Source organism: Anomaloglossus baeobatrachus, chromosome 10 (assembly GCF_048569485.1).
Source record: "Anomaloglossus baeobatrachus isolate aAnoBae1 chromosome 10, aAnoBae1.hap1, whole genome shotgun sequence".
Lineage (NCBI taxonomy): Eukaryota > Metazoa > Chordata > Amphibia > Anura > Aromobatidae > Anomaloglossus > Anomaloglossus baeobatrachus.
Window position 1 is genome coordinate 74,468,677 of NC_134362.1, and position 21,857 is coordinate 74,490,533.

Sequence of the window (21,857 nt, forward strand, 5' to 3'; positions counted from 1 at the left end):
TGCCGAAGTGATAATTTTGTTGCAACAGGCATCTGAAACTGCCAGCTCCGGGCAGCAGCGTGTCCTACAGAGGGAGATCAGAGCCCTGATGAGGAGGCAGCAGGTAGAGCTGGCCGGAGGAGAAATTGGCAGTGTGAGGGTAAGTGACCCCCTCCCCATTGTAATACCCCCAAGAAGTGAAATGTTGATATGGTGTCGGGCAGCAATAGGCCTCAAGGGTCAGGATTACCATGCCTTGGTAGAACCGGTGTATTCAGACAGTAGGCCTGGAGTCCTGATAGCCAGAGGGGTAGCGGACGTCCGCAAGGGGAGAGTGCCCGTCCGTGTCTTGAATTGTGGGGAGGAGGAGGCCAAATTGCCCCGGTACGCCACTGTAGCAAAATTGTACACTGTCAGCAACAATACCATTAAAGCAGTGGAACCCTTGATCCCGTCCGACCAGGCGGAAGACAATGGCTCCAAGGGGCAGCCGGAAGACTGGTGCCAAAAATTACATGTAGGCACCGACTCCACCCCCTCGCACCAAAAGCATGGGGTTTACCGGGTGGTACAGGAGTACGAGCGGGTCTTCAGCAAACACCCCCTAGATTTTGGGCAGGTGAAAGGGGTTAAACATCAAATCCCCACGGGTGATCATCATCCCATTAAAGAGAGATACCGCCCTGTACCCCCCGCACAGTATCAGTGTGCCAAGGAAATGTTACGGGAAATGAAGGAGGCTGGGGTTATCAGAGATAGTTGTAGCCCCTGGGCAGCTCCACTAGTGCTCGTAAAGAAAAAAGATGGTACGATGAGAATGTGTGTAGATTACAGGCAAATTAACCGCATTACACATAAAGATGCTTATCCACTGCCCAGAATAGAGGAGTCACTAACAGCCTTAAAGTCAGCTAACTATTTCTCCACCTTGGATCTCACCAGTGGGTATTGGCAGGTTCCCGTGGCAGAGGCGGACAAGGAGAAGACTGCATTCACGACACCAATGGGCCTCTGTGAGTTCAATTGTATGCCATTCGGGCTCTGCAACGCCCCAGGGACATTCCAAAGGTTGATGGAGTGCTGCTTGGGCCACCACAACTTTGAAACCGTGCTGTTGTACCTGGATGACGTCATAGTCTACTCCAAGACTTATGAGGACCACCTGAAGCACTTAGCAGAAGTGTTTGAGTCCTTGTCGAAATATGGCCTGAAGATCAAGCCGTCCAAATGTCACCTCTTGAAGCCAAAGGTACAGTACCTGGGTCATGTGGTCAGCGCAGAAGGTGTGGCACCTGATCCGGAGAAAGTCACTGTAATCAAGGACTGGCCAAGACCCACCACAGTGAAGGAGGTGCGGCAGTTCCTTGGACTGGTGGGCTACTACCGAAGGTTCATTGATGGTTTCACCAAGATAGCAGCGCCCCTTCAAGATCTCCTGGTGGGCCAGCCAAAGCAGGCTAAGAAGCAGAGCCCTCCATTTGAATGGAGCAGCCAACTGGAAACATTCTTTGTCCGGCTGAAAGGGGCTCTCACGGGAGAAGAAATTCTGGCCTACCCTGACTACAGCCAACCGTTTGTACTGTATACAGACGCCAGCAACGTGGGACTGGGAGCAGTTCTGTCCCAGGTACAGGGAGGCAGAGAGAGGGTGATAGCGTACGCCAGTAGGAAGCTTCGGCCCACAGAAAGGAATCCAGAAAACTACAGTTCCTTCAAGCTGGAGTTCCTCGCTATTGTTTGGGCAGTGACTGAACGCTTCAAGCACTATCTGGCATCGGCCAAGTTCACCATCTTCACGGACAACAATCCGTTGACACACCTGGCAACAGCCAAGTTAGGTGCGATGGAACAGCGATGGATGGCCCGGCTGTCTAACTTTGACTTTACCATCAAGTATCGGGCTGGCAAGAAGAATAACAATGCTGATGCGCTGTCCAGAATGCCTCACTTACCCGAGTCTGGAGAAGACCTGGATGAACTCGAAGAGATAGAGTTACCGGCTTTCCATCACCAAGGTGTTTCCCAGTGTGAGCATGCTGTGGGAGTGAAGCGCTCAAGCCAGCACGAGGTCTCGGTCAACCCATTACTCCACCATAATTGGGAAGAAACACAGAATGGTGACCCGGCCGTGCGATTGGTCAAAGAGAAGCTAGCGCAAGCTGAGACCCATCTTGGCCCAGACGCTCCAGAGGAAGCCCAGCAGCTGTGGAAGGAGAGGGGACGACTGTTCACCTACCAAGGCAAGCTCTGCAAGAGATATGTCAACTGGCGAACAAATGAACTTGTCTGGCAGATAGTGGTTCCGCAGAGGGATGCTCCAATGGTCCTAGCAGCGTATCATGATAACGCAGGACACTTCGGGTGGAAGAAGTTGGAGGCCCTACTCCGTGATCGGTTCTATTGGGTGCACATGAGAAAGATGATCGAGAAGTGGTGCCGAGACTGTGGCCCGTGTAACCTGAGGCGGAAGGATGATGCCAGCCAAAGGTCTCCCCTACAGCCAATTGTCACGAAGCAGCCCCTGGAGTTGGTGGCCCTGGACCACGTGAAGCTAACACCAAGCCGGTCAGGCTATGTGTACGCCCTCACCATTGTGGACCATTACTCTCGTTTCCTGGTAGTAGTGCCTGTGAAGGACCAGACAGCCAGGACAGCAGCTAGAGCGTTCCAGGCATCCTTTTGTCGACCTCACGGCTATCCGGAAAGGGTACTGACTGATCAGGGTCCTGCATTCGAGGCTGAAGTGTTCCAAGAGTTCTGTAACATGTACGGTTGTAAGAAAATCCGAACCACACCGTACCACCCACAAACCAATGGACTGTGCGAGAAAATGAACCATGTGGTTATTGATATGCTGAAGACCCTACCGCTGGAGGAAAGGAACCAATGGCCAGAAAAGTTGCCAGATCTGGTAGACCTGTACAACCATATCCCAGTGAATTCGACCAACTGCAGCCCGCTTACCTGATGCGAGCCAGGCCTGGCAAGTTGCCTGTAGACTTTGAGATGGGGACTGTGTCGCCTGAGGCGGTTCAAGAAATAGAGGATTGGGATACAGAACGGCAGCAGCGGTACCGTAAGGTCCAGGAGTGCGTAGAGAGGAGCCTGTCTCAAGCAAGAACGAGACAAGAGCAGCATTACAATCAAACAGCCCCAGCAACTCCCTTAGCACCTGGAGAACAAGTCCTCAAGAAGAAGCGGAGGACGCATAAATTGGATGATCAGTGGGAAAACGAGCCCTACACCATTATCCCCTCCAACTTTGACAATAGTAAGGTATGCCTCATAAGCAAGGATGAAGGCAAGACCTATCAAGCAATTTCCCGAGACCGCCTGAAAGCGTGCCCTGAACGGTGCAGAATCCAAAGAGAAATGGAAGGAGTACAAGGAAGTCCCCAAAGTCAAGAGAAAGAAGGGGAGATGATTCAAACCATCCTTGGAAAGTTCCCCAAAACTTGGACCCGAATAAACAATGCTATAGTGGTACCAGTTTTGACGTTTCCGCAGTTGGTCGAGCCAGAAACAGAAAAGGTTCCGGATCCACCTAAAGAACCGTCCGCGCCAGCACGAGATGACACGCCAGCAGTGGAACAGGAGGATCAACCCCCTGTCAGTGGTGAACCTGTCATACCCTTGGCGACTCTTAGCCCACAAAGGCAACCATCACGCTTACCTATTGGGGTTAGGCCCACCTGTAGTGCTGAGATAGAAGACGCACCACGTAGTCAGGGGCAAACACCAGAGCTACGTAGGTCCCAGCGCAGCACTCGGGGACAACCCCCTCCAAGGTAAATAGAGTCAACTGTATAAGGAAAAAAGAAGGAGTATTTATTAGAATGTACATAGTTATGCAAAATGTCTGTAAGGTTGTGTACAAAATGTTTTTCTTTTCTTTGATTGCGAAAATGGACAATTGGGCCACTGGACTATGGGTGGCCAACACCTAAATTGTTCATAGTTAGCACCAGTGTGCTCGACACCCCTGAAGAAAAACCCGTCCGGCGTGCATAGAGTGGGGTCATCAATGCTCTGACGCACGCCCAGAGCCTACGTTGGGGGTTTGATCGCGGCGGGTCCCCCATGGAGCAGTGTAATGGACACCCGGCAGGGAGCCACACTGGACTCTTATAGTAATGTTTAAGTTTGTAACGTTAAAGTATTTGCGCCTCCCATAATGGGATGAAATGTTCTAACATGTCATGTTTGTTTCTACAGTCCGGGAGTACTGAATTTAACTAAGGGGGAGTGTGGCGCCCCAGGACCTGGTCGCCACAACAGCATTGCCCTCCCAAAGGGTTAATGCTGAGCCTGGAGGTAATTGGGAGATCTATTGGCCAGTAAGTTAACACTCAACACAATTCTCCCTCCGGCCAGCAGAGGGAGCTCTGAACCTGGAACTTCAGGGAGGATTCCTTAAGTCTGGCTGAAGGGAGGAAGTAGTGGTTAGTCTGGAGACAGGAGTGAAAGAGTGCAGACGCAGGGTAGTGCTGCCTTGTGAAACTGGGGCCTAGAGCTTGGATAGCTTGGCCCAGTGAAGCAAGGGGAGCAGAGAGGCACAGCAGAGACTCGGACATCGGAGTCTGTAGTTGCCAGGGCATAAAATCCATCCCTGGTAGCTGAATCCGGAGGGCAGGAGAGCTGCAAGCCCCCTGTCCCAGAAGCAATCTGAAGGTACAACTGCATCCCAAGGGCCTGGTGTGGGCTCCAGCAGAGAAGCACCAGAGAGGGCCTGCGCAGTCTACCACACAGAAAAGGGGACGAACAACAAGTCCCAGCAGCAAGAGGGCAATTGCAAACCTAAAGTGCAGTGTCCTAAAACAGCAGAGAAAGATTAAGGAGTAGGCCTCATACTCAACTGGCCAAAGATCACCCCAGGCAGTTCCAGGCCGGCCGGATCATCTTTACCATCTGTGACGGTCTCCCTGGACTAAGTTTCTGCCGAGTAAAAGAGGAGAAGGTAAAGAGACTACTGTTTGTGCCTGTTTCTTTCATTGCTTGTCGGCCCTGCACCGTGTTAGTCACACAGCACCATAGACTTCCACAAGCACCAACTGTGCCCCGGGCATTGCTCCACCTGTGGGGAGCAGTACCACCATTGCTGCTATAACATCATCCCGGTGGCCTCACACAGCAGCGGCGGCTTAATAGCCGCAGACCACAGGTGGCGTCACGAATACAAACTTAAAGTCATCCGCCACATATTCAACTGACACCCACCAGGGCCACGGAGCCGGGCCCAGCCACCACTGACTACCACCGGACTAGTCCGGCCCGGCACCGGGTGTCCCATAGCCCTGGGGTGGGCAAGTCACCACCGCAGAGTTGTTGAATGGTCTAATAAAGCAGTCAGATATGTGGCTCTTGCCGGTGAACCTTGCATGGTCGTGTGTGATAATGGTAGTTACCTGAAGGCAGCTCTGAGACTTGGCAAGCTGACACACTTTGCATGCCTGGCCCACAGGCTCAACTTAGTGGTTCAGTGCTTTCTGAAAACCTACCTAGATTTGACTGAGCTACTTGTCCAGGTACGCCGCATGTGCGCCTATTTCTGCCGGTATGGCAGTGCTGCAGCACAGCTTGCAAGTGCCAGCTCACAAACTGATTTGTGACCTAATTGCATGCTGGAACTCAACATTACATATATTGACAAGGCTTTGTGAGCAGCAGAGGGTAGTAGTTGAATACAGCTACAACATGCCCGTCAGTATTCCGGTCAGCCTCCGCACACAAGAACCGACGAGTGGCCATGGATGTTTGACATCTGTACTGTTCTCCAAAACTTTGTAGAATCAACCAAGCTTGACACAAGAGGGTGCCTTTGCTTCAAACAATAGGACACATAGCCTTATACAAGAGGGGGTGTAGCCTAATACAGGAGGGCACGTAGCCTGATACAAGATGGCGCACAACCTGACACAAGAGGGTAAGTAACTTGACAAAAGAGGGGGCATAGCCTAATACAAGAGAGCAAATGGCATGATACAAAAGAGGGCATAGCCTGATTCAAGAGGATGTGTAGCCTGATACAAGAGGGGGCATAGCCTGATACAAGAGAGGGCGTAGCTTGATACAAGAGGGAGTATAGTCTGATAAAAGACGGTAAATATCCTGATACAAGAGAGGGTGTAACCTGATACAAGAGGGGGCGTAGTCTGATACAAGAGGGGGTGTAGCTTGATACATTAGGGGGAGTAGCCTGATACAATAGGGGGCTTCTCACTGCAGTGCAGGAGAAGTAAGCTCATGGCCAGGACAATGGGGCAGAGTCTCAACATTGGGACTGTCTCGCTGTATCCAGGACCATTAGAAGCTATGGCTGTACAGCCATCATCTACCTCTAACAGCACCGAGAGGAGCCAATCTCTGCTGTTGCTGTTAACACCTTAAATGCTTCTGTCAATCTCTATTTGCAGTATTTACAGCGCTTGATCGTGGGATGCATATGGGTTGCCATGTCAGCCAAGGGTCTACTGAAGGACTCCTTGTCTGTCATGACAGTAAACCTATGAAGACTAGCCAGTGGCTGATGTTCATAGAAGCCTGAATGTGATTTTTTTACTATATACTAAAGTACTGTGTTATAACGATCACAAGTTCAAGTCCCATTAGGTGACTAACAAAGTAAGATAAAGTAACAAATAATAATGTTAAATCTATATATATATATATATATATATATATATATATATATATATATATATATATATATATATATATATATATGAAAAATCTAAGAAAAAATTAGAAATAAATGGAAAATTACATGTTATCACTGCTTCGGTAAACATCACACCTATCAAAAAATATAATTTTTTAACCCCATTACTAAATGTCATATATATATAAATATATATATATATATATATATATATATATATATATATATATATATATATATATATATATATACATATATATATATATATATATATATAAAAAAAAAAAACATTACAGGTCTCGGAAATTGGTGACAAAAGCCATATTTTTTGTTTAAGAATTTCCTAATCTTTCTTTAACCTTTTCAATAAAAAAAAACCCCCAAACTATGCATGTTTGATATTGCCGTAATCACACTGACTTTGAGGATCATATTGCCAGGTCATTGTTACAACATAATGAACACCGTGAAGAAACCCCACCCTTGAAATGTTTTTAAAAATATATATATATTTATTTTTTTGCGCTTTTTTTTGCAATTTTGCTGCTCTTACATTTTTTTCCAGTTTTCTAGTATATCACATAATAAAATGGGTGGCATCATTCAAAAGTGCAGCTCATCCCACAAAAAAACAAATCCTCATAACAATATATTCAAGAAATATAAATTGGGGTTTTGGATGGAAAGAAATGTACAGAAAAGAAAAATTGCATTGTGTGGAAAGAATTAAAGGGAATTTCCATGTTATCAATCAGGAATGTTCTGCTTTTTTTGATCACTCAGCTTCCTGTTTGCCAGGGAAGTTGTGCGTTCCTGATTGACAGTTCTGACCAATGGCATAGTTGCACCACTGGCTCAAATTGTGCACTTTACGATGCTGCAAGCTGAGGCTTTGCTTCTGCCACATGAGGATCAATATGGCACTGAAGTTGGCTGATCTAGGAATCCAGCAAGCATCAGAGCAGCACTTGCAAGCACTATTGGAAAGAGTTTGTAAATGCTGTGCTCCTTGCCTAGAAGACAGGCCACCTTTGATGCACTGCAAATATGACTGCTACACGAGGTGTAGAAGTGATATGCCAAGGGGTCTGCAAGTGCTCCGGGTGATGCAGAGCACTTCCCACTGTTTTGGCTTTCAGCTCCATTCTAAAGCTTATTCTGCATTAGGTGACTGTCAGTTGGCTAACAATGCTGCATCAGGTTAATGACAGTGGAGGGTGAAATTAGGATGTTAGTTGTGGGGCAAAACTGTGGAAGTGCTCCATCCCACTCAGAGCATTTCCAGACTCATTTGCATATGACATTTATAGAGGGTGTTTCTGCAGCAGAGCAGCTGGAAAAGTAAGTGGTATTAATGAAAATCTGCTGGAGAGTTCATTTTCAAGTAAGTCACATGACTGTGTACAAAAAGAGCATGTAAGAAAGGCAGAGTCTTTGCAAAGATGGTCAGAGGTTCATCAATCTATCAACAACGGTGGCTAAAAATTTTGAAACTATTTCAGAAAAATGTTTCTAAACATAAGATTCAAATATATAACCATCTACAGTAGATAATATCCTCAAACAATTCTGAGATTCTGGAGAAATCCTTGTGCACTAGGGACAAGGCCAATGGTCAATTTAGGATGCTTGTGATTTATGAGTCCTCAGGCAGTGCTGAATTAAATAGGTATGATTGGGTCTTACAAAACACTGCACACAGTTCGCCGTGTTATCCACAAATGCAAGTGAAAGCTCTATCATACAAAGAAGAGGCCATATATCAACACAATCCAGAAACGCTGCTGACTTCTGTGGGTCAAAGCTCATTTAATATGGACTGAGTCAAAATGGAAAACTGTTCTGTGGTTAGACTAATCAAATGTGAAAATCTTTATGGAAATCACAGAATCCGTATCCTGCGGACTCAAGAGGAAAGGGATCATCCAGCTTGTTATCAGTGCACAGTTCCTGCATCTCTGATCGTATGGGGCTGCACTATCACTGCTTAGCATTATATAGAGGTTTAGAACAACATGTGCTCCATCCAGATAACGTCTATGGCAGTAAAGGCCTTGTATATTTCAGCAAGATGATGCTAAACCACATACTGCCGCCATCAAAACAGCATGACTTCACAGAAGAAGAGTTTGGGTGATGAATCGGCCACCTGCAATCCAGACCTTTCACCAATAGAAAACATTGGCGCATTATGAAATGAAAAATCCGGAAAAGAAGACCAAGGACCAGCGTCGGACTGGCTGCCGGAGGAATCTCCAGTAATGCCAGGCCTGGATTCAGGTACCTGCATTGCACTCCGGAGCTCTCACCTGAGCTTCAGCGTGCAGCCTAGACTGTACCGCGAGCACCGAGTGATTGATTCCCCGGCGCTTGCGGTTCAGTTCATGTCAGCTGCAGACAAGCCAAGCTGATCTCCGGTGCTCTCACCTGAACTCTGGAGATCAGCCCGGCCTGTCTGCAGCTGTCATGAACTGAACCGCAAGCGCCGAGGAATCAATCACTCGGCGCTCGCAGTACAGTCTAGGTTGCACGCCGGAGCTCAGGTGAGAGCTCCGGAGTGCAATGCAGGTACCTGATTCCAGGCCTGGCATTACTGGAGATGCCTCTGGTACCCAGTCCGACGCTGCCTAGGACTATTGGGCAGCGGGATTCCTATATCAGACAAGAATGGAACAACATCTCTCTCCCAAAACTCCAGCAATTGGTCGCCTCACTTCCTAGATGTTTAGAGACTGTTGCAAAAAGGGAGGCTACACAATGGCAGAGCCGGCACGAGCCCAACTTTTCTGATTTGTATTGCTGCCATCAATTTCCAGTTAAGTTTAGTTATTCAAATAAAATGGAAAAAATGTCCAATATTCAACTTATGATCTGTGTCCCATGTTCTGTTGTGAATAAAATATGGCTATAAGAGAATTCAAAATCATTATATTCTGGTTTCTTTACATTTTTCACAGCACCACACCTTTTTGTGAAATGGAGTAATACTATACAGGCTGATTGATCCAGCAGAGGTCATGGACTGCCCTGGACATTCTCGTGCCAACCTCTATCCTTTGAATTGAACTTGATCAGTAAAAATGCTTTTATATTTTCAACACCCTGTTATAGCAGTAGGACATCTTAGATCTTAGGCGTACCTTACATATTATGAAGTTTTTAACTCTGTCACCATTAATCTCCAAGAAAATCCAAACAGGAAAAGATTTAAAAAGCAAACTGTTTATATTCGAGCAGAGAATGCAGTGCCAGGAGCTGCGTACAATAAGCCCACAACTGTGCGCGGTAACTGTGGGATGGGGGTGGTTAGTTATAGGGACAACAAAGTGAATACTGTACGAGCGGATTATGGGATCACAGGACCATAAAACAGATTTGGTTATTTTTGCAACAGATCTCAATAAGTGAAGATAGGAACAAGTAGAACATGAAGTCTGAGTGGTGACTGGTAAGTGACATGGACATTACTATTTGATATGAGTATGTACCATACAATCTGAGATGTGCAGAAATCAACAAACATCTTCAGTGTCCTAGCTCTTAAACCATATAAATGATGTAAGGTCACAACAGTGCGATATTGTAGTAGGTTTTCCTGTAGATGGTACATATAGAGTATATGTTGCCAATGGTGGACCCATGATTTTCAATATTCTCTTTTCTTATTTCTATGGATTGGACTGATAATGGTAATTGTCAATAGGAAGATGATTTTGACTGATGAAAAATCTTCTATCTTATATATTTCACATCAGAATCTTTTTCTTTGAATGTATTTATTTATTGACTTATTTATGAGTTCATTAGGTAAAACAATGGCCAGGAGAAAGGATAGGCAAAGTAGTTGGTCGCCTAAGGTGAAGAGGAGGAAGGTTGAACTAGATGGACCTAGGTCTTTTTTCAACCTATGTAGCTATGTAACTAGGTAAGAGGTACAATTTAGGGATGAAAAACTGACTTTGGCATGTAAATATTTTTGTACCACTATCTGGATACTGTGACCACACAAATATAATTTGCAGGATTGGGTGCTGTTATTTTGGCCCAATTTTAGAACCCCTATAAGTTACAGGTTTCTCCAATGTTTGGCTTTTTATAACCATTGCTTCTTTGATATGCCATTATAAATGTGACTGTACTGCATATTTATTATTAAGATTATAAACACAGTCATGGCCGAAAGTCTTGGCACCCTTGAAATTGTTCCAGAAAATTAAGTATTTCTCTCAGAAAAGTTATTATTATGTCTCTGTGTCAGCACTGGGGTCCTCCTTGGTCTCCTGCAATAGCGTTTCATTTCATTTAAATGCGGATGGATAGTTTGTGCTAACACTGATGCTCCCTGAACCTGCAGGACTGCCGAATTTGTTTGGAAATTGATTGGGGCTATTATACACCTTCCAGATTATCTTGTGTTGCAAGCTTTCATCAATTTTTCTCTGCCATCCACGTCCAGGGAGATTGGCTACAGTCCTATGAATTGCACGTCTCTTCATTATGTTGCACGTAGTGGACAAAGGAACATCAAGATCTCTGGACATGGACTTGTAACCTTGAGATTGTAGATATTTTTTAACAATTTGGGGTCTCAAGTCTTCAGACAGTTCACTTCTCCTCTTTCTGTTCTCCATACTTAGTGCGACAGACACACAATGCAAAGATTGAGTAAACTTCACCCCTTTTCATCTGGATGTAGGTGTGATTTTAATATTGACCACACCTAGTACTTGCCACAAGCATCACATGCTTGAAACATAGTTGTTTACACACAATTTTGGAACGGTATCAACAGTGGCGTAACTAGAGTGCGATGGGCCCCGGTGCGAAATTTAGACCTGGGCCCCCCTCCGGACGTTGGTCAGTAGAGTTCTAAGTCATATATATATATATATATATATATATATATATATATATATATACATATACATATATATATATACATCCAGTGCATACACACACACTAGGCTGGGATAAATATATATATATATATATATATATATATATATACTTATCCCAGCCTAGTGTGTGTGTATGCACTGGATGTATATATGTATGTATGCGTGTACATATATATATATATATATATATATATATATTTGTCTGCCAGACTGGGCCTTATTGTGACATATATTTGTCCCCCAGGGTGTTGGCCTATCCTAAAATATATATATATATATATATATATGTATGTATCTCTATACACAGTATATATATTTATCCCAGCCTAGTGTGTATGTGTATGCACTGTATATATGTATATATATATATATATATATATATACATACATACATGCATGCATGCATGCATGCATGCATACATGCATGCATGCATACATATATATGATACTTACATACATACATATATATGATACATACATACATACACACACACTAGGCTGGGATTTTATATATATATATATATATATATATATATATATGTCCCCCAGGCTGGCCCCTACGCTGCTATATATATATATCTATATATGCCCCCCCATACTGCATTGAACAAGTAAAGCCTTCAAACTCACCTGGTTCAGGATTGTCCTGGTGGCCCCAGCGCTGACGGATCAGAGCAGTCTCATCGCGCGTGCAAGATATCAAAGTCCCGGCGCTTTGCGGTGACGTCACCACGCTTGGACTCTGATGTCCTGCGCGTGCGCTCATGCAGCAGTGCAGGGAAATCATATTTCCCAGCACTACCACAGAGGTTAACTACATCGGCGCACTGTATGCACCGATATAGTTAACAGTAGCGCAGCTCCGGTTGGGCGTCCTCTGAGCACGGGCCCCCCCCCCTCCCCCGGAAGCTGTGCTACTGTTTGAAAGTAAAGTAACAGCTGAGAGGAGATGGCTGTTTCTCTGAACGGCGGGCGCCGGCCTCGGGCCCCAAACCTGCCCGGGCCCGGTCGCAGTGGCAACAGCTGCGACCGCGGTCGTTACGCCCCTGGGTATCAACAATTTTGCCCTACTCATTTTGTTCGGTTTTGTGTGAAATTATGTTGCCTCTTTTCTTTGGTTTTTTTTTGTGTTGTTTAAATACACACAAATGATATAAACATGGATATAACAAAACATGTCATTTCAATAATTTGCGGAGAGACATACTTTATTTCTGCAACAATTTCAAGGGTGAGATTAAGTTCAATATCTAAAATTTTCAAGCAAGAAAACCCCAAACATTTTGGGGGGATTTTTATGGTTTTGATCACTTACATAACACTCTGGAATAGTTAGGTGTAGTACAAAAGTAGAAAGTTCCCATGCAACACTCCCTCAAATCCATTCTATCTTAGGAAACTCACCACCACATTGCCAATAGACCCAAGAAGCAATATGTAAAGCACAAGATACATTTTTCAATTAGCTTCCATATTATTAAAAAAAAATATTTATAGTGCAAAAAGTGATGTTTCAGCCACAAACAGAATTTGTGAAGACATATATTGAAAAAGACTGTCATCTTTAGAATAGTTACAATTGATGGCACTGATGGGCTGACAGAGGGAGCCCTTTTTATTGTCAAACACCTTACTTGCTGCTTTCAATTTTGCCCCTTCATCTATGGGGTTAATAGCTGGGATAAAAGTTAATATTGTTCTTTTTTTAACGTTGTAGCTATATACAGATGAAACACCAGAAGTTTACATACACTTTCTAAAAAGACACATCTGCATGTTTTCTCACTATCTGACATGAAATCAGAATAAGGCTATGTGCGCACGTGTGCGCTCTGCACCGCACCTAAAAGGTGCGCTTCAGAGCGCAGCTGAAAAGCTGCGTTCTGAAGCGCATGGTGCCAGCAGAGAGCGTGCGCTCTGCATGCTGCCTCTCCCTATAGACAGCATGCAAACCGCACAAAAGAAGTGACATGTCAATTGTGCAGGGGACGCAGGACGCATGCAGTTACGCTGCGGTGCACAACGCAGCGTAACTGCATGCAATACGCACACGTGCGCACATCCCCTTAACCTTTCCCGTTTTAGGTCAATTAGGAACCAAAATTATTTATATTTGCCAAATGCCACAATAATGAGAAAGAGAATGTTTTAAGGCATTTTTATTACTTTCTGCAAAGTCAAAAGATTACATACACTAAGGAGTACTTTGCCCGTTGCGACATCGCTACTGCGGTATCGTCGGGGTCAAATCGAAAGTGACGCACATCCGGTGCCGGTAACGACGTCGCAACATGTAAAGCCTAGATGCGCCGATAAACGATCGCAAAAGCGTCGTAAATCGGTGATCTGTGTAGCGTCGGTCATTTTCATAATGTCGCACCAATAGGAGATACGATGTTGTTTCTCGTTCCTGCGGCAGCACACATCGCTGTGTATGAAGCTGCAGGAGCAAGGAACATCTCCTACCTGCCTCCACCAGCTATTCGGAAGAAAGGAGGTGGGCGGGATGTTTACGTCCCGCTCATCTCCGCCCCTCCGCTTCTATTAGCCGCCTGACGTGTGACGTCGCTGTGACACCGCACCACCCGCCCCCTTAGGAAGGAGGTGGGTCGCCGGCCAGAGCGACGTCGCAGGGCAGGTAAGTGCGTGTGAAGCTGCCGTAGCGATAATGTTCGCTACGGCAGCTATCACAAGATATCGCATGTGCGACGGGGGTGGGTACTATCGCGCTCGGCATCGCTAGCCGATGCTAGCGATGTCACAACGTGCAAAGTACCCCTTAGAATACTATGCCTTTAAACAATATGGGGCAGCCCATATGACGTCATGTCTTTGGAAGCTTCTGATAGGTTTATTGGCAACATCTGAGTTAATAAGAGACACACCTGTGGATGTATTTTCATGCACATCTGAAATACACTGCTTCTTTGTGTAAAATCATGGAAAAGTGAAAAGAAATCAGTCAAGATCTCGGGAAGAGAATTGTGGACTTGCACAATTCTGGTTCAATCTTGGGTGCAATCTCCAGATACCTGAAGGTTGTGCCTCATGCATCTGGACAAACAATTATACACAAGTACAAACAAGATGGGAATGTCCAGCCATCATACTGCTCAGGAAAGAGACTGGTTCTGTGTACCAGAGATGAATGCGCTTTGGTCAGGCATGAGCATATTAACCCAAGAACAAAAGCAAAAAGACCTTGTGAAGATGCTAGCGGAAACTGGTAAGATTGTGTCATAATCCACAGTAAAATCAGTACTGTATCAACAAGGGCTGAAAGACCCCTCTGCCAGGAAGACAGTATTACCCCAAAAGAAACATGAAAAAGCCAGATTAATGTTTGCAAATGCATACAGGAGCAAAGACGTTAAATTTGGAGACGCCCTGTGGTCTGTAGAAACTAAAATTGAACTGTTTGGCCATAATGACCATCGTTACGTTTGGAGGAAAAATGGGGGAGCTTTGAAGTCTATGAACACTATCCCAACTGTGAAACACAGAGGTAGAAGCATCATGTTGTGGGGTTGTTTTGCTGCAGGATGAACTGGTGCACTTTACAAAATAGATGGCATCATGAGAAAAGAAGATTATGTGGCAATACTGAGGGAACATCTCAAGACATCACCCAGCAACTTAAAGCTTGGGCAGAAATAGGTCTTTAAAATGGACAATGACCAGAAGCATACTGTGAAACATGTTACAAAATGGCTTAAGGATAACAAAGTCAATCTTTTGGAATGGCCATCACAGAGCCCTGATCTCAATCCTATTGAACATTTATGGGCAAAGCTGAAAAGGCCAGTGCGAGCAAGGTGACTTACAAACATGGCTCAGTTACACCAGTTCTGTCAGGAGGAATGGGCGCAAATTCCTGCCAACTATTGTGAGAAGCTTGTGGAAGGAGATCCAAAACATTTCACACAAGTCATACAGTTTAAGGGCATTGGTACCAAATACTAATGAAATGTATGTAAACTTTTGGCTTTGCAGAAAGTAATAAAAATGTCTTAAAACATTCTCTCTTCTCTCATTATTCTGAAAAACCTGCAGATGTGTCTTTTTGGATAGAGCATGTAAACTTTTGGTTTCAACTGTACGTGGTATTTTTAAATCTTTTCCCGGATCAGTCATTGTGGGGAGATATGACTCCTTATATTGTCTCTATGTACTGTATATTGGAGAATGTGTGCTTTATGGCAGCTTAAATCAATGGTCTCTTTGGAAAAATCTTCTTGTATTCCAAAACATGCAAAAAAAACTTTAGGAAGAGATTTCTTCTTCTCCCCTCCCTGGTTCTTCTGGCAGAGATGACAAGAACTGGGGAGGTCAAAGCGGAACCCTGCTCCCTATCACTGTGTTGTTTTAGCAGTGACAGTTAGTGGAAAAACTGCAGCCATGATTAAAAACGTAAATGGAGCCTAGTTATGCTGTTTACTTAAATTTGAAGGATCTTAATTTATTCCGGTTAGGAAAACGTATGTGGAAATAAATACACAGACAGCAGATCACCTTATCTTTTTAGGATATACTGCAAGCGTTATAAGCAAGCATTTTGTGTTCTCTTTTTTTTGTGTGAAGTCTTTTTTTGTTACATCCCTGTGTCTTCCCCTATTGTACAGTTAATATTTTGCAGGTGAGGGGTTTTCCAGGAATCGGTCATCATCTATATCAGAGTAGTGTGCATCCAATTACAGGGACCCAACACCATCTGCTGATTGAAGGGGCCACATTGTGTAAAGACAATGAATGGTACTGCAAGCTCTTTCCCATTGACGTGTATGGGAGAAAACTTTCAGCACCATTTACAGCAACTACACCATGTGCTAATTCTGGTTCACTGTGGCCCCTTCGATCAGATGATTAGTGGTGGTGCCAGACGTTGGTTCCCACCAATCTGAAAATGGCCTATCTTGTCAAGTCCCAGCAAATTAATTAAAAATACCTATATGTATTAAACCATATTATTTATGTTTTCTTATCCACACAAGATGTAGCAGCACCTGAACAAATGACGGTCACATACAGCAATCGTGTGGCAGATGCCAAGCTGGGGACCTTCTCTAGGTTACTTCTCCGATGGCGAGGTAGTATCTACAAATTACTCTACCAAGAGTTCCTTATTTTTGTTGGCTTCTACTTCATAATCAGCGTCACCTACAGGTACTACACTAGATAGTACGTATGACCTACTTTAACTTTATATTACTACTATATATGTTTATGGAGGAGAAAAAATGTATCCAGGGGCCACAGTCAACAGTTAAGCTTGAGAGTTTTTGAGGTTTTTGCTTTGATTATATTATAAGTGCATACATATTTACTGTTAAGAAAAAATCCCAGTAAATTCATATCATTGGCAGATCTTGCTAAATTTAGTGAAATCATTAGAGAATGTGATGTCTGTTGTTGTCACACACAATGAATTAGAAGCAGATGCTACAAAATGCCTCCTTCTTCATTAGACTACTGTCCACCAAACCTGACAGTATCAAAGTCTAATGTGTATCGGGGCCTCGGACAGATAATTATTGGGGTTGATCACGATCCCGCACATCTAGTTTTGGGCTTCCAATCCTTTTGTACTCTAGACATGGTTGAGACAGCTGCCACAAAACAATTGTCCGAAACCATCGTTTAGCCCACAGCCATCTAAAGTATATGGGGTTTATATATCAGCAGAATCTGCCAATGATCTGCAAAATAATATCTTATGTTTATGGTCAGCTTTATTTTTAGATTCAACAAACCATTTACTTAAGATCAGATCATAGTTTTTCATTGTTTGTAAGTTAACCTTTACATCTTCATAAATGAGCAGCTATGTAATAACTAGAAGTAGTAACACGGAAAACAACAAATGACCAATCTATTCTAAACAATCCAGTGTCTAAAGTTCGGTCACTGACTCACCATCAAATCACCGCTACGTAGTTTATATCTGTATGTGGGAATGGAAGATGAATTTCAACATTAGTGTAAGGCCGGTGTCACACGGTACGATCTATTGTGCGATCGCACGAGCGATCGTACCTGCCCCCGTCGTTTGTGCATCTGGGGCAATTAGTTGCCCGTGGCGCACAAAGTCGTTTACCCCCGTCACACGTACTTACCTGCTGAGCAACGTAGCTGTGGCCCGCGAACATCCTCTGCCTAAAGGGGGAGGGACGTTCGACGTCACAGCGACGTCACACAGCGGCCGGCCAATAGAAGCGGAAGGGCGGAGATGAGCGGGACGTAACATCCTGCCCACCTCCTTCCTTCCGCATTGCCGGCAGGACGCAGGTAAGCTGTGTTTGTCGTTCCCGGGGTGTCACACAGAGCGATGTGTGCTGCCTCGGGAACGGTGAATAACTGGCGCACAGAAGGAGGACCGACATTTTGAAAATGAACGACGTGTCAACGAGCAACGATAAGGTGAGTATTTTTGTTCGTTCACAGTCGTTCAGTGGTGTCACACGGTACGATATTTTTTTAGGTTTTTGCACCCAGTTCAGACATAGAATGGAGTTCCAAACGTTATTTCTTATTTGTTAGTGGTTTTTCGTTTGTGAACCCTCCCCATACACACCTATTGCCAATCCACATCGTATATATAGCCTGGGTCTCAGCTTCCCATACACGGTAAGTTTTTTAACTGCATGAGAGGACACACACAAGCTAGGGACACCAACGTAGAGAAATACTTTGGCGTAGTGTTGGGGCTCTATTGCATTGATCAATTCAGTAGCTAAATTTCTCTTTATTCATATATTCATGGCAGTAATGCAGGTTCCATTTTTCACATTTCATTCTTACATATAGCTATTGAATTTTTCATGTCAGTATTCACACAGCAGTTTCTGCTATTACATGTATTCCCCTTACATAGTCACTGGTGTGCATACCTTATCTCCCCATAATAACAACACGGTACGATATGTCTAACGATGCCGGATGTGCGTCACTAATGACGTGACCCTGATGGCATATCACCCGATATATCGTACTGAATTATTATAGCGCCATTAATTCCATGGTGCTTTACATGTGAAAAAGGGGCATACATATTCAAGTACAATAATCGTGAACATTTCAAAGCACAAACTGGTACAGGAGGAGAGAGAAGCCTGCCCATGAGGGCTCACAGTCTACAAGATATGGGTAAGGATACAGTAGGTAAAGGTGGAGACGGTCGTGCAGCGCTGTAGTGGGCTGAGGATTACTGCAAGTTGTAAACTTGTCGGAAGAGGTGGGTCTTCAGGTTCCTCTTGAAGGTTTCCAAGGTAGGCGAGAGTCTCATATGTTGGGGCAGAGAGTTCCAGAGTATGGGGGAGGCGCGGCAGAAATCTTGTATGCGATTGTGGGAAGAGGAGAAAAGAGAGGAGTGGAGAAGGAGATCTTGTGACGATCTTAGGTTGCGTGCAAGTTCCAGGAGACTAGGTCATAGATGTATGGAGGAGACAGGTTGTGGATGGCTTGGTATGTTATGATTAGTGTTTTGAAACGGAGTCTTTGGGCAATGGAAAGCCAGTGAAGAGATTGGCAGAGTGGAGAGGCCGGGGAATAACGGGGGAGAGGTGTATTAAGGAGGCCGCAGAATTTAGGATAGATTGTATAAATACATCAAGTGGACTAAATATACATTATATTCAAGGGCATAATTTCTTATATCTGTGATTTGTGCTGCTCCTGATATTCTTTATTGGGTGTTATGGTCTTCCTTGGGTGGGTGTATCATACACTCTGATACTTTCCAATTGGTGGTGATTGTGCCACACACTTATGGGAAGGGGAATGTTCTTTTTTTTTTTTAACATTTTCAAGAGGAATAACAGAGAAATGGCAATGCAGAGTTTAAAAAAAATGCTTCAGAAAAGATGTGTATTAGAGTCTTTAAATTGTACCTCATCAGATTATGTTGGAGGACATAAGGATAGGAAAATTGAGATTCAATTGCCCATCCTTTTGTTCTCCCTGAAGATAAGAGGATTCTCACATCAGCTCTCAGAGAACACAGGTGGGCTCAGCCTAGTCAGGGAAGATAGATGTCGGCTGAAGTGTGCTATCTAAGGTGTATGGCCAAGTCAAAGACAGTCTGTCACACATAAAAATGTAATTAGATCACTGATACAGGTAAATAGGGGACTTATTAATACAACTAGAAGGTGGCCCGATTCTACGCATCGGGTATTCTAGAATTTACGTATTGTGTAGTTCATGTATGATTTTTGTTATATATATATATATATATATATAGAGAGAGAGATGTTGTTGTGTGTAGTTACCAAGTGTTTGTGTAGGGCGCTGTACATGTTCTGGGTGTTGTCTGGGTGTGACGGGGGGTGAGAGCGGTGTTGTATGTGTGTTGCGTTGTTTGTGGAGCGCTGTGTGTCTGTAGCGTTGTGTGTGTGTTGCGCGGTTTGTGTGTGTGTGGTGTGTTTTGGGGGGAGGTATGTTTTGTGCAATGTGTGTGTTGTGCGGTATGTGCGTATATTTGTGTGTGCCGCGGTGTTTGTGTGTTGGGTGTTGTGTGTGTGCAGCGTTGTCTGTGTGTGTGGGTGTCTGTGTAGGGCAGTTGTTTGTGGTTCCCAGTGTGTGTGTGGTGTGTTGTGCAGTACGCGCGCGTGTGTGTGTGTGTGTGTGTGTGTGTGTGTGTGTGTGTGTGCATCAGCCTCTCTTCTCTCAGCCTACCTCTCCCAGCCTCCCTCCTCCCAGCCTCCCTCAGCATCAGCCTCCCTCTCCCAGCCTCCCCAGCATCAGCCTCCGCCAGCATCAGCCTCTCTCCTTCCAGCCTCCTCCAGCATCAGCCTCCCTCTCCCAGCCTTCCCCAGGATCAGCCTCTCTCCTCCCAGCCTCCGTCCTCCCAGCCTTCCCCAGCATCAGCTTTCCCCTCCCAGCCTCCCTCAGCATCAGCCTTCCCCAGCATCAGCCTCTCTCCTCCCAGCCTCAGCCTCTCTCCTTCCAGCCTCCCCCAGCATCAGCCTCTCTCCTTCCAGCTTCCCTCAGCATCAGCCTCCCCTTCCCAGCCTTCCCCAGGATCAGCCTCTCTCCTCCCAGCCTCCTTCCTCCCAGCCTCCTTCCTCCCAGCCTCCCTCAGCATCAGCCTTCTGCTCCCAGTCTCCCCCAGCATCAGCCTCCCCATGCATAAGCCTCCACCAGCATCAGCCTCTCTCCTTCCAGCCTCTCTCCTTCCAGCCTCCCCCAGCATCAGCCTCCCCTTCCCAGCCTTCCCTAGGATCAGCCTCTCTCCTCCCAGCCTCCTTCCTCCCAGCCTCCCTCTCCCAGCCTCCCTCAGCATCAGCCTTCCGCTCCCAGTCTCCCCCAGCATCAGCCTCCCCAAGCGTCAGCCTCCACCAGCATCAGCCTCTCTCCTTCCAGCCTCCCCCAGCATCAGCCTCTCTCCTTCCAGCCTCCCTCAGCATCAGCCTCCCGTTCCCAGCCTTCCCCAGGATCAGCCTCTCTCCTCCCAGCCTCCTTCCTCCCAGCCTCCCTCAGCATCAGCCTTCCCCTCCCAGTCTCCCCCAGCATCAGCCTCCCCAAGCATCAGCCTCCACCAGCATTAGCCTCTCTCCTTCCAGCCTCCCCCAGCATCAGCCTCCCAAAGCATCAGCCTCCACCAGCATCAGCCTCCCTCGTCCCAGCCTCCCCTCCCAGCCTCCCCCAGCATCAGCCTCTCTCCTCCCAGCCTTCCCCATGATCAGCCTCTCTGCTCCCAGCCTCCTCCAGCACGCCGTGCTCCTCTGCCGACACTCACACACCTGATCGCATCCACTCACACACACCCGATCGCATCCACTCACACACACCCGATCGCATCCACTCACACACACCCGATCGCATCCACTCACACACACCCGATCGCATCCACTCACACACACCCGATCGCATACACTCACACACACAGACACTGACGATATCACACATACGCGCTTATACTCACAACATCCGGGGATATCACATGCTTCTGGCCATGTGATCCTCCGGCAGGTCCTGGAAGATCACAAGAGCACAGTATCGAGGCCGAGAAGCAAGCGATATCCCAGGATGTTGTGAGTATGTGGATGCGATGTGATGTGTGTGTGTGTGAGTGAGTGTGATCTGATTTGTGTGTGTGTATGTGTGTGCTGTTATGTGTGTGCTGTTATGTGTGTGCTGTTATGTGTGTGCTGTTGTGTGTGCTGTTATGTGTCTGTTCAGAGCACGGTATCTTGTATGCCGTAGCGACCGCATGATAACACAGGCCTCACTATTTGGTTGTGAATTTGGTTAACATTATTCAGGTGCAGAAAGGGTTAACAAATTTTTCAGTCAGTGGCTCTGAGGTATTCTGGCTCTGACAG

The 21,857-nt window shown here is 45.5% G+C and overlaps 1 protein-coding gene across 1 annotated transcript in view; it reads left to right on the plus strand.

Moving 5' to 3' along the window:
- The first annotated feature begins 9,952 nt into the window (after window positions 1-9,952).
- Window positions 9,953-21,857, plus strand: part of LOC142254232 (bestrophin-4-like) — a 69,677-nt gene continuing 57,772 nt past the window's right edge. Inside the window, exons 1-2 of the mRNA XM_075325233.1 lie at window positions 9,953-10,085; window positions 16,527-16,698. Of these exons, the coding sequence (XP_075181348.1) occupies window positions 16,547-16,698 (152 nt within the window). The 5' untranslated portion in view covers window positions 9,953-10,085; window positions 16,527-16,546. The remainder of the gene's footprint in view (window positions 10,086-16,526; window positions 16,699-21,857) is intronic.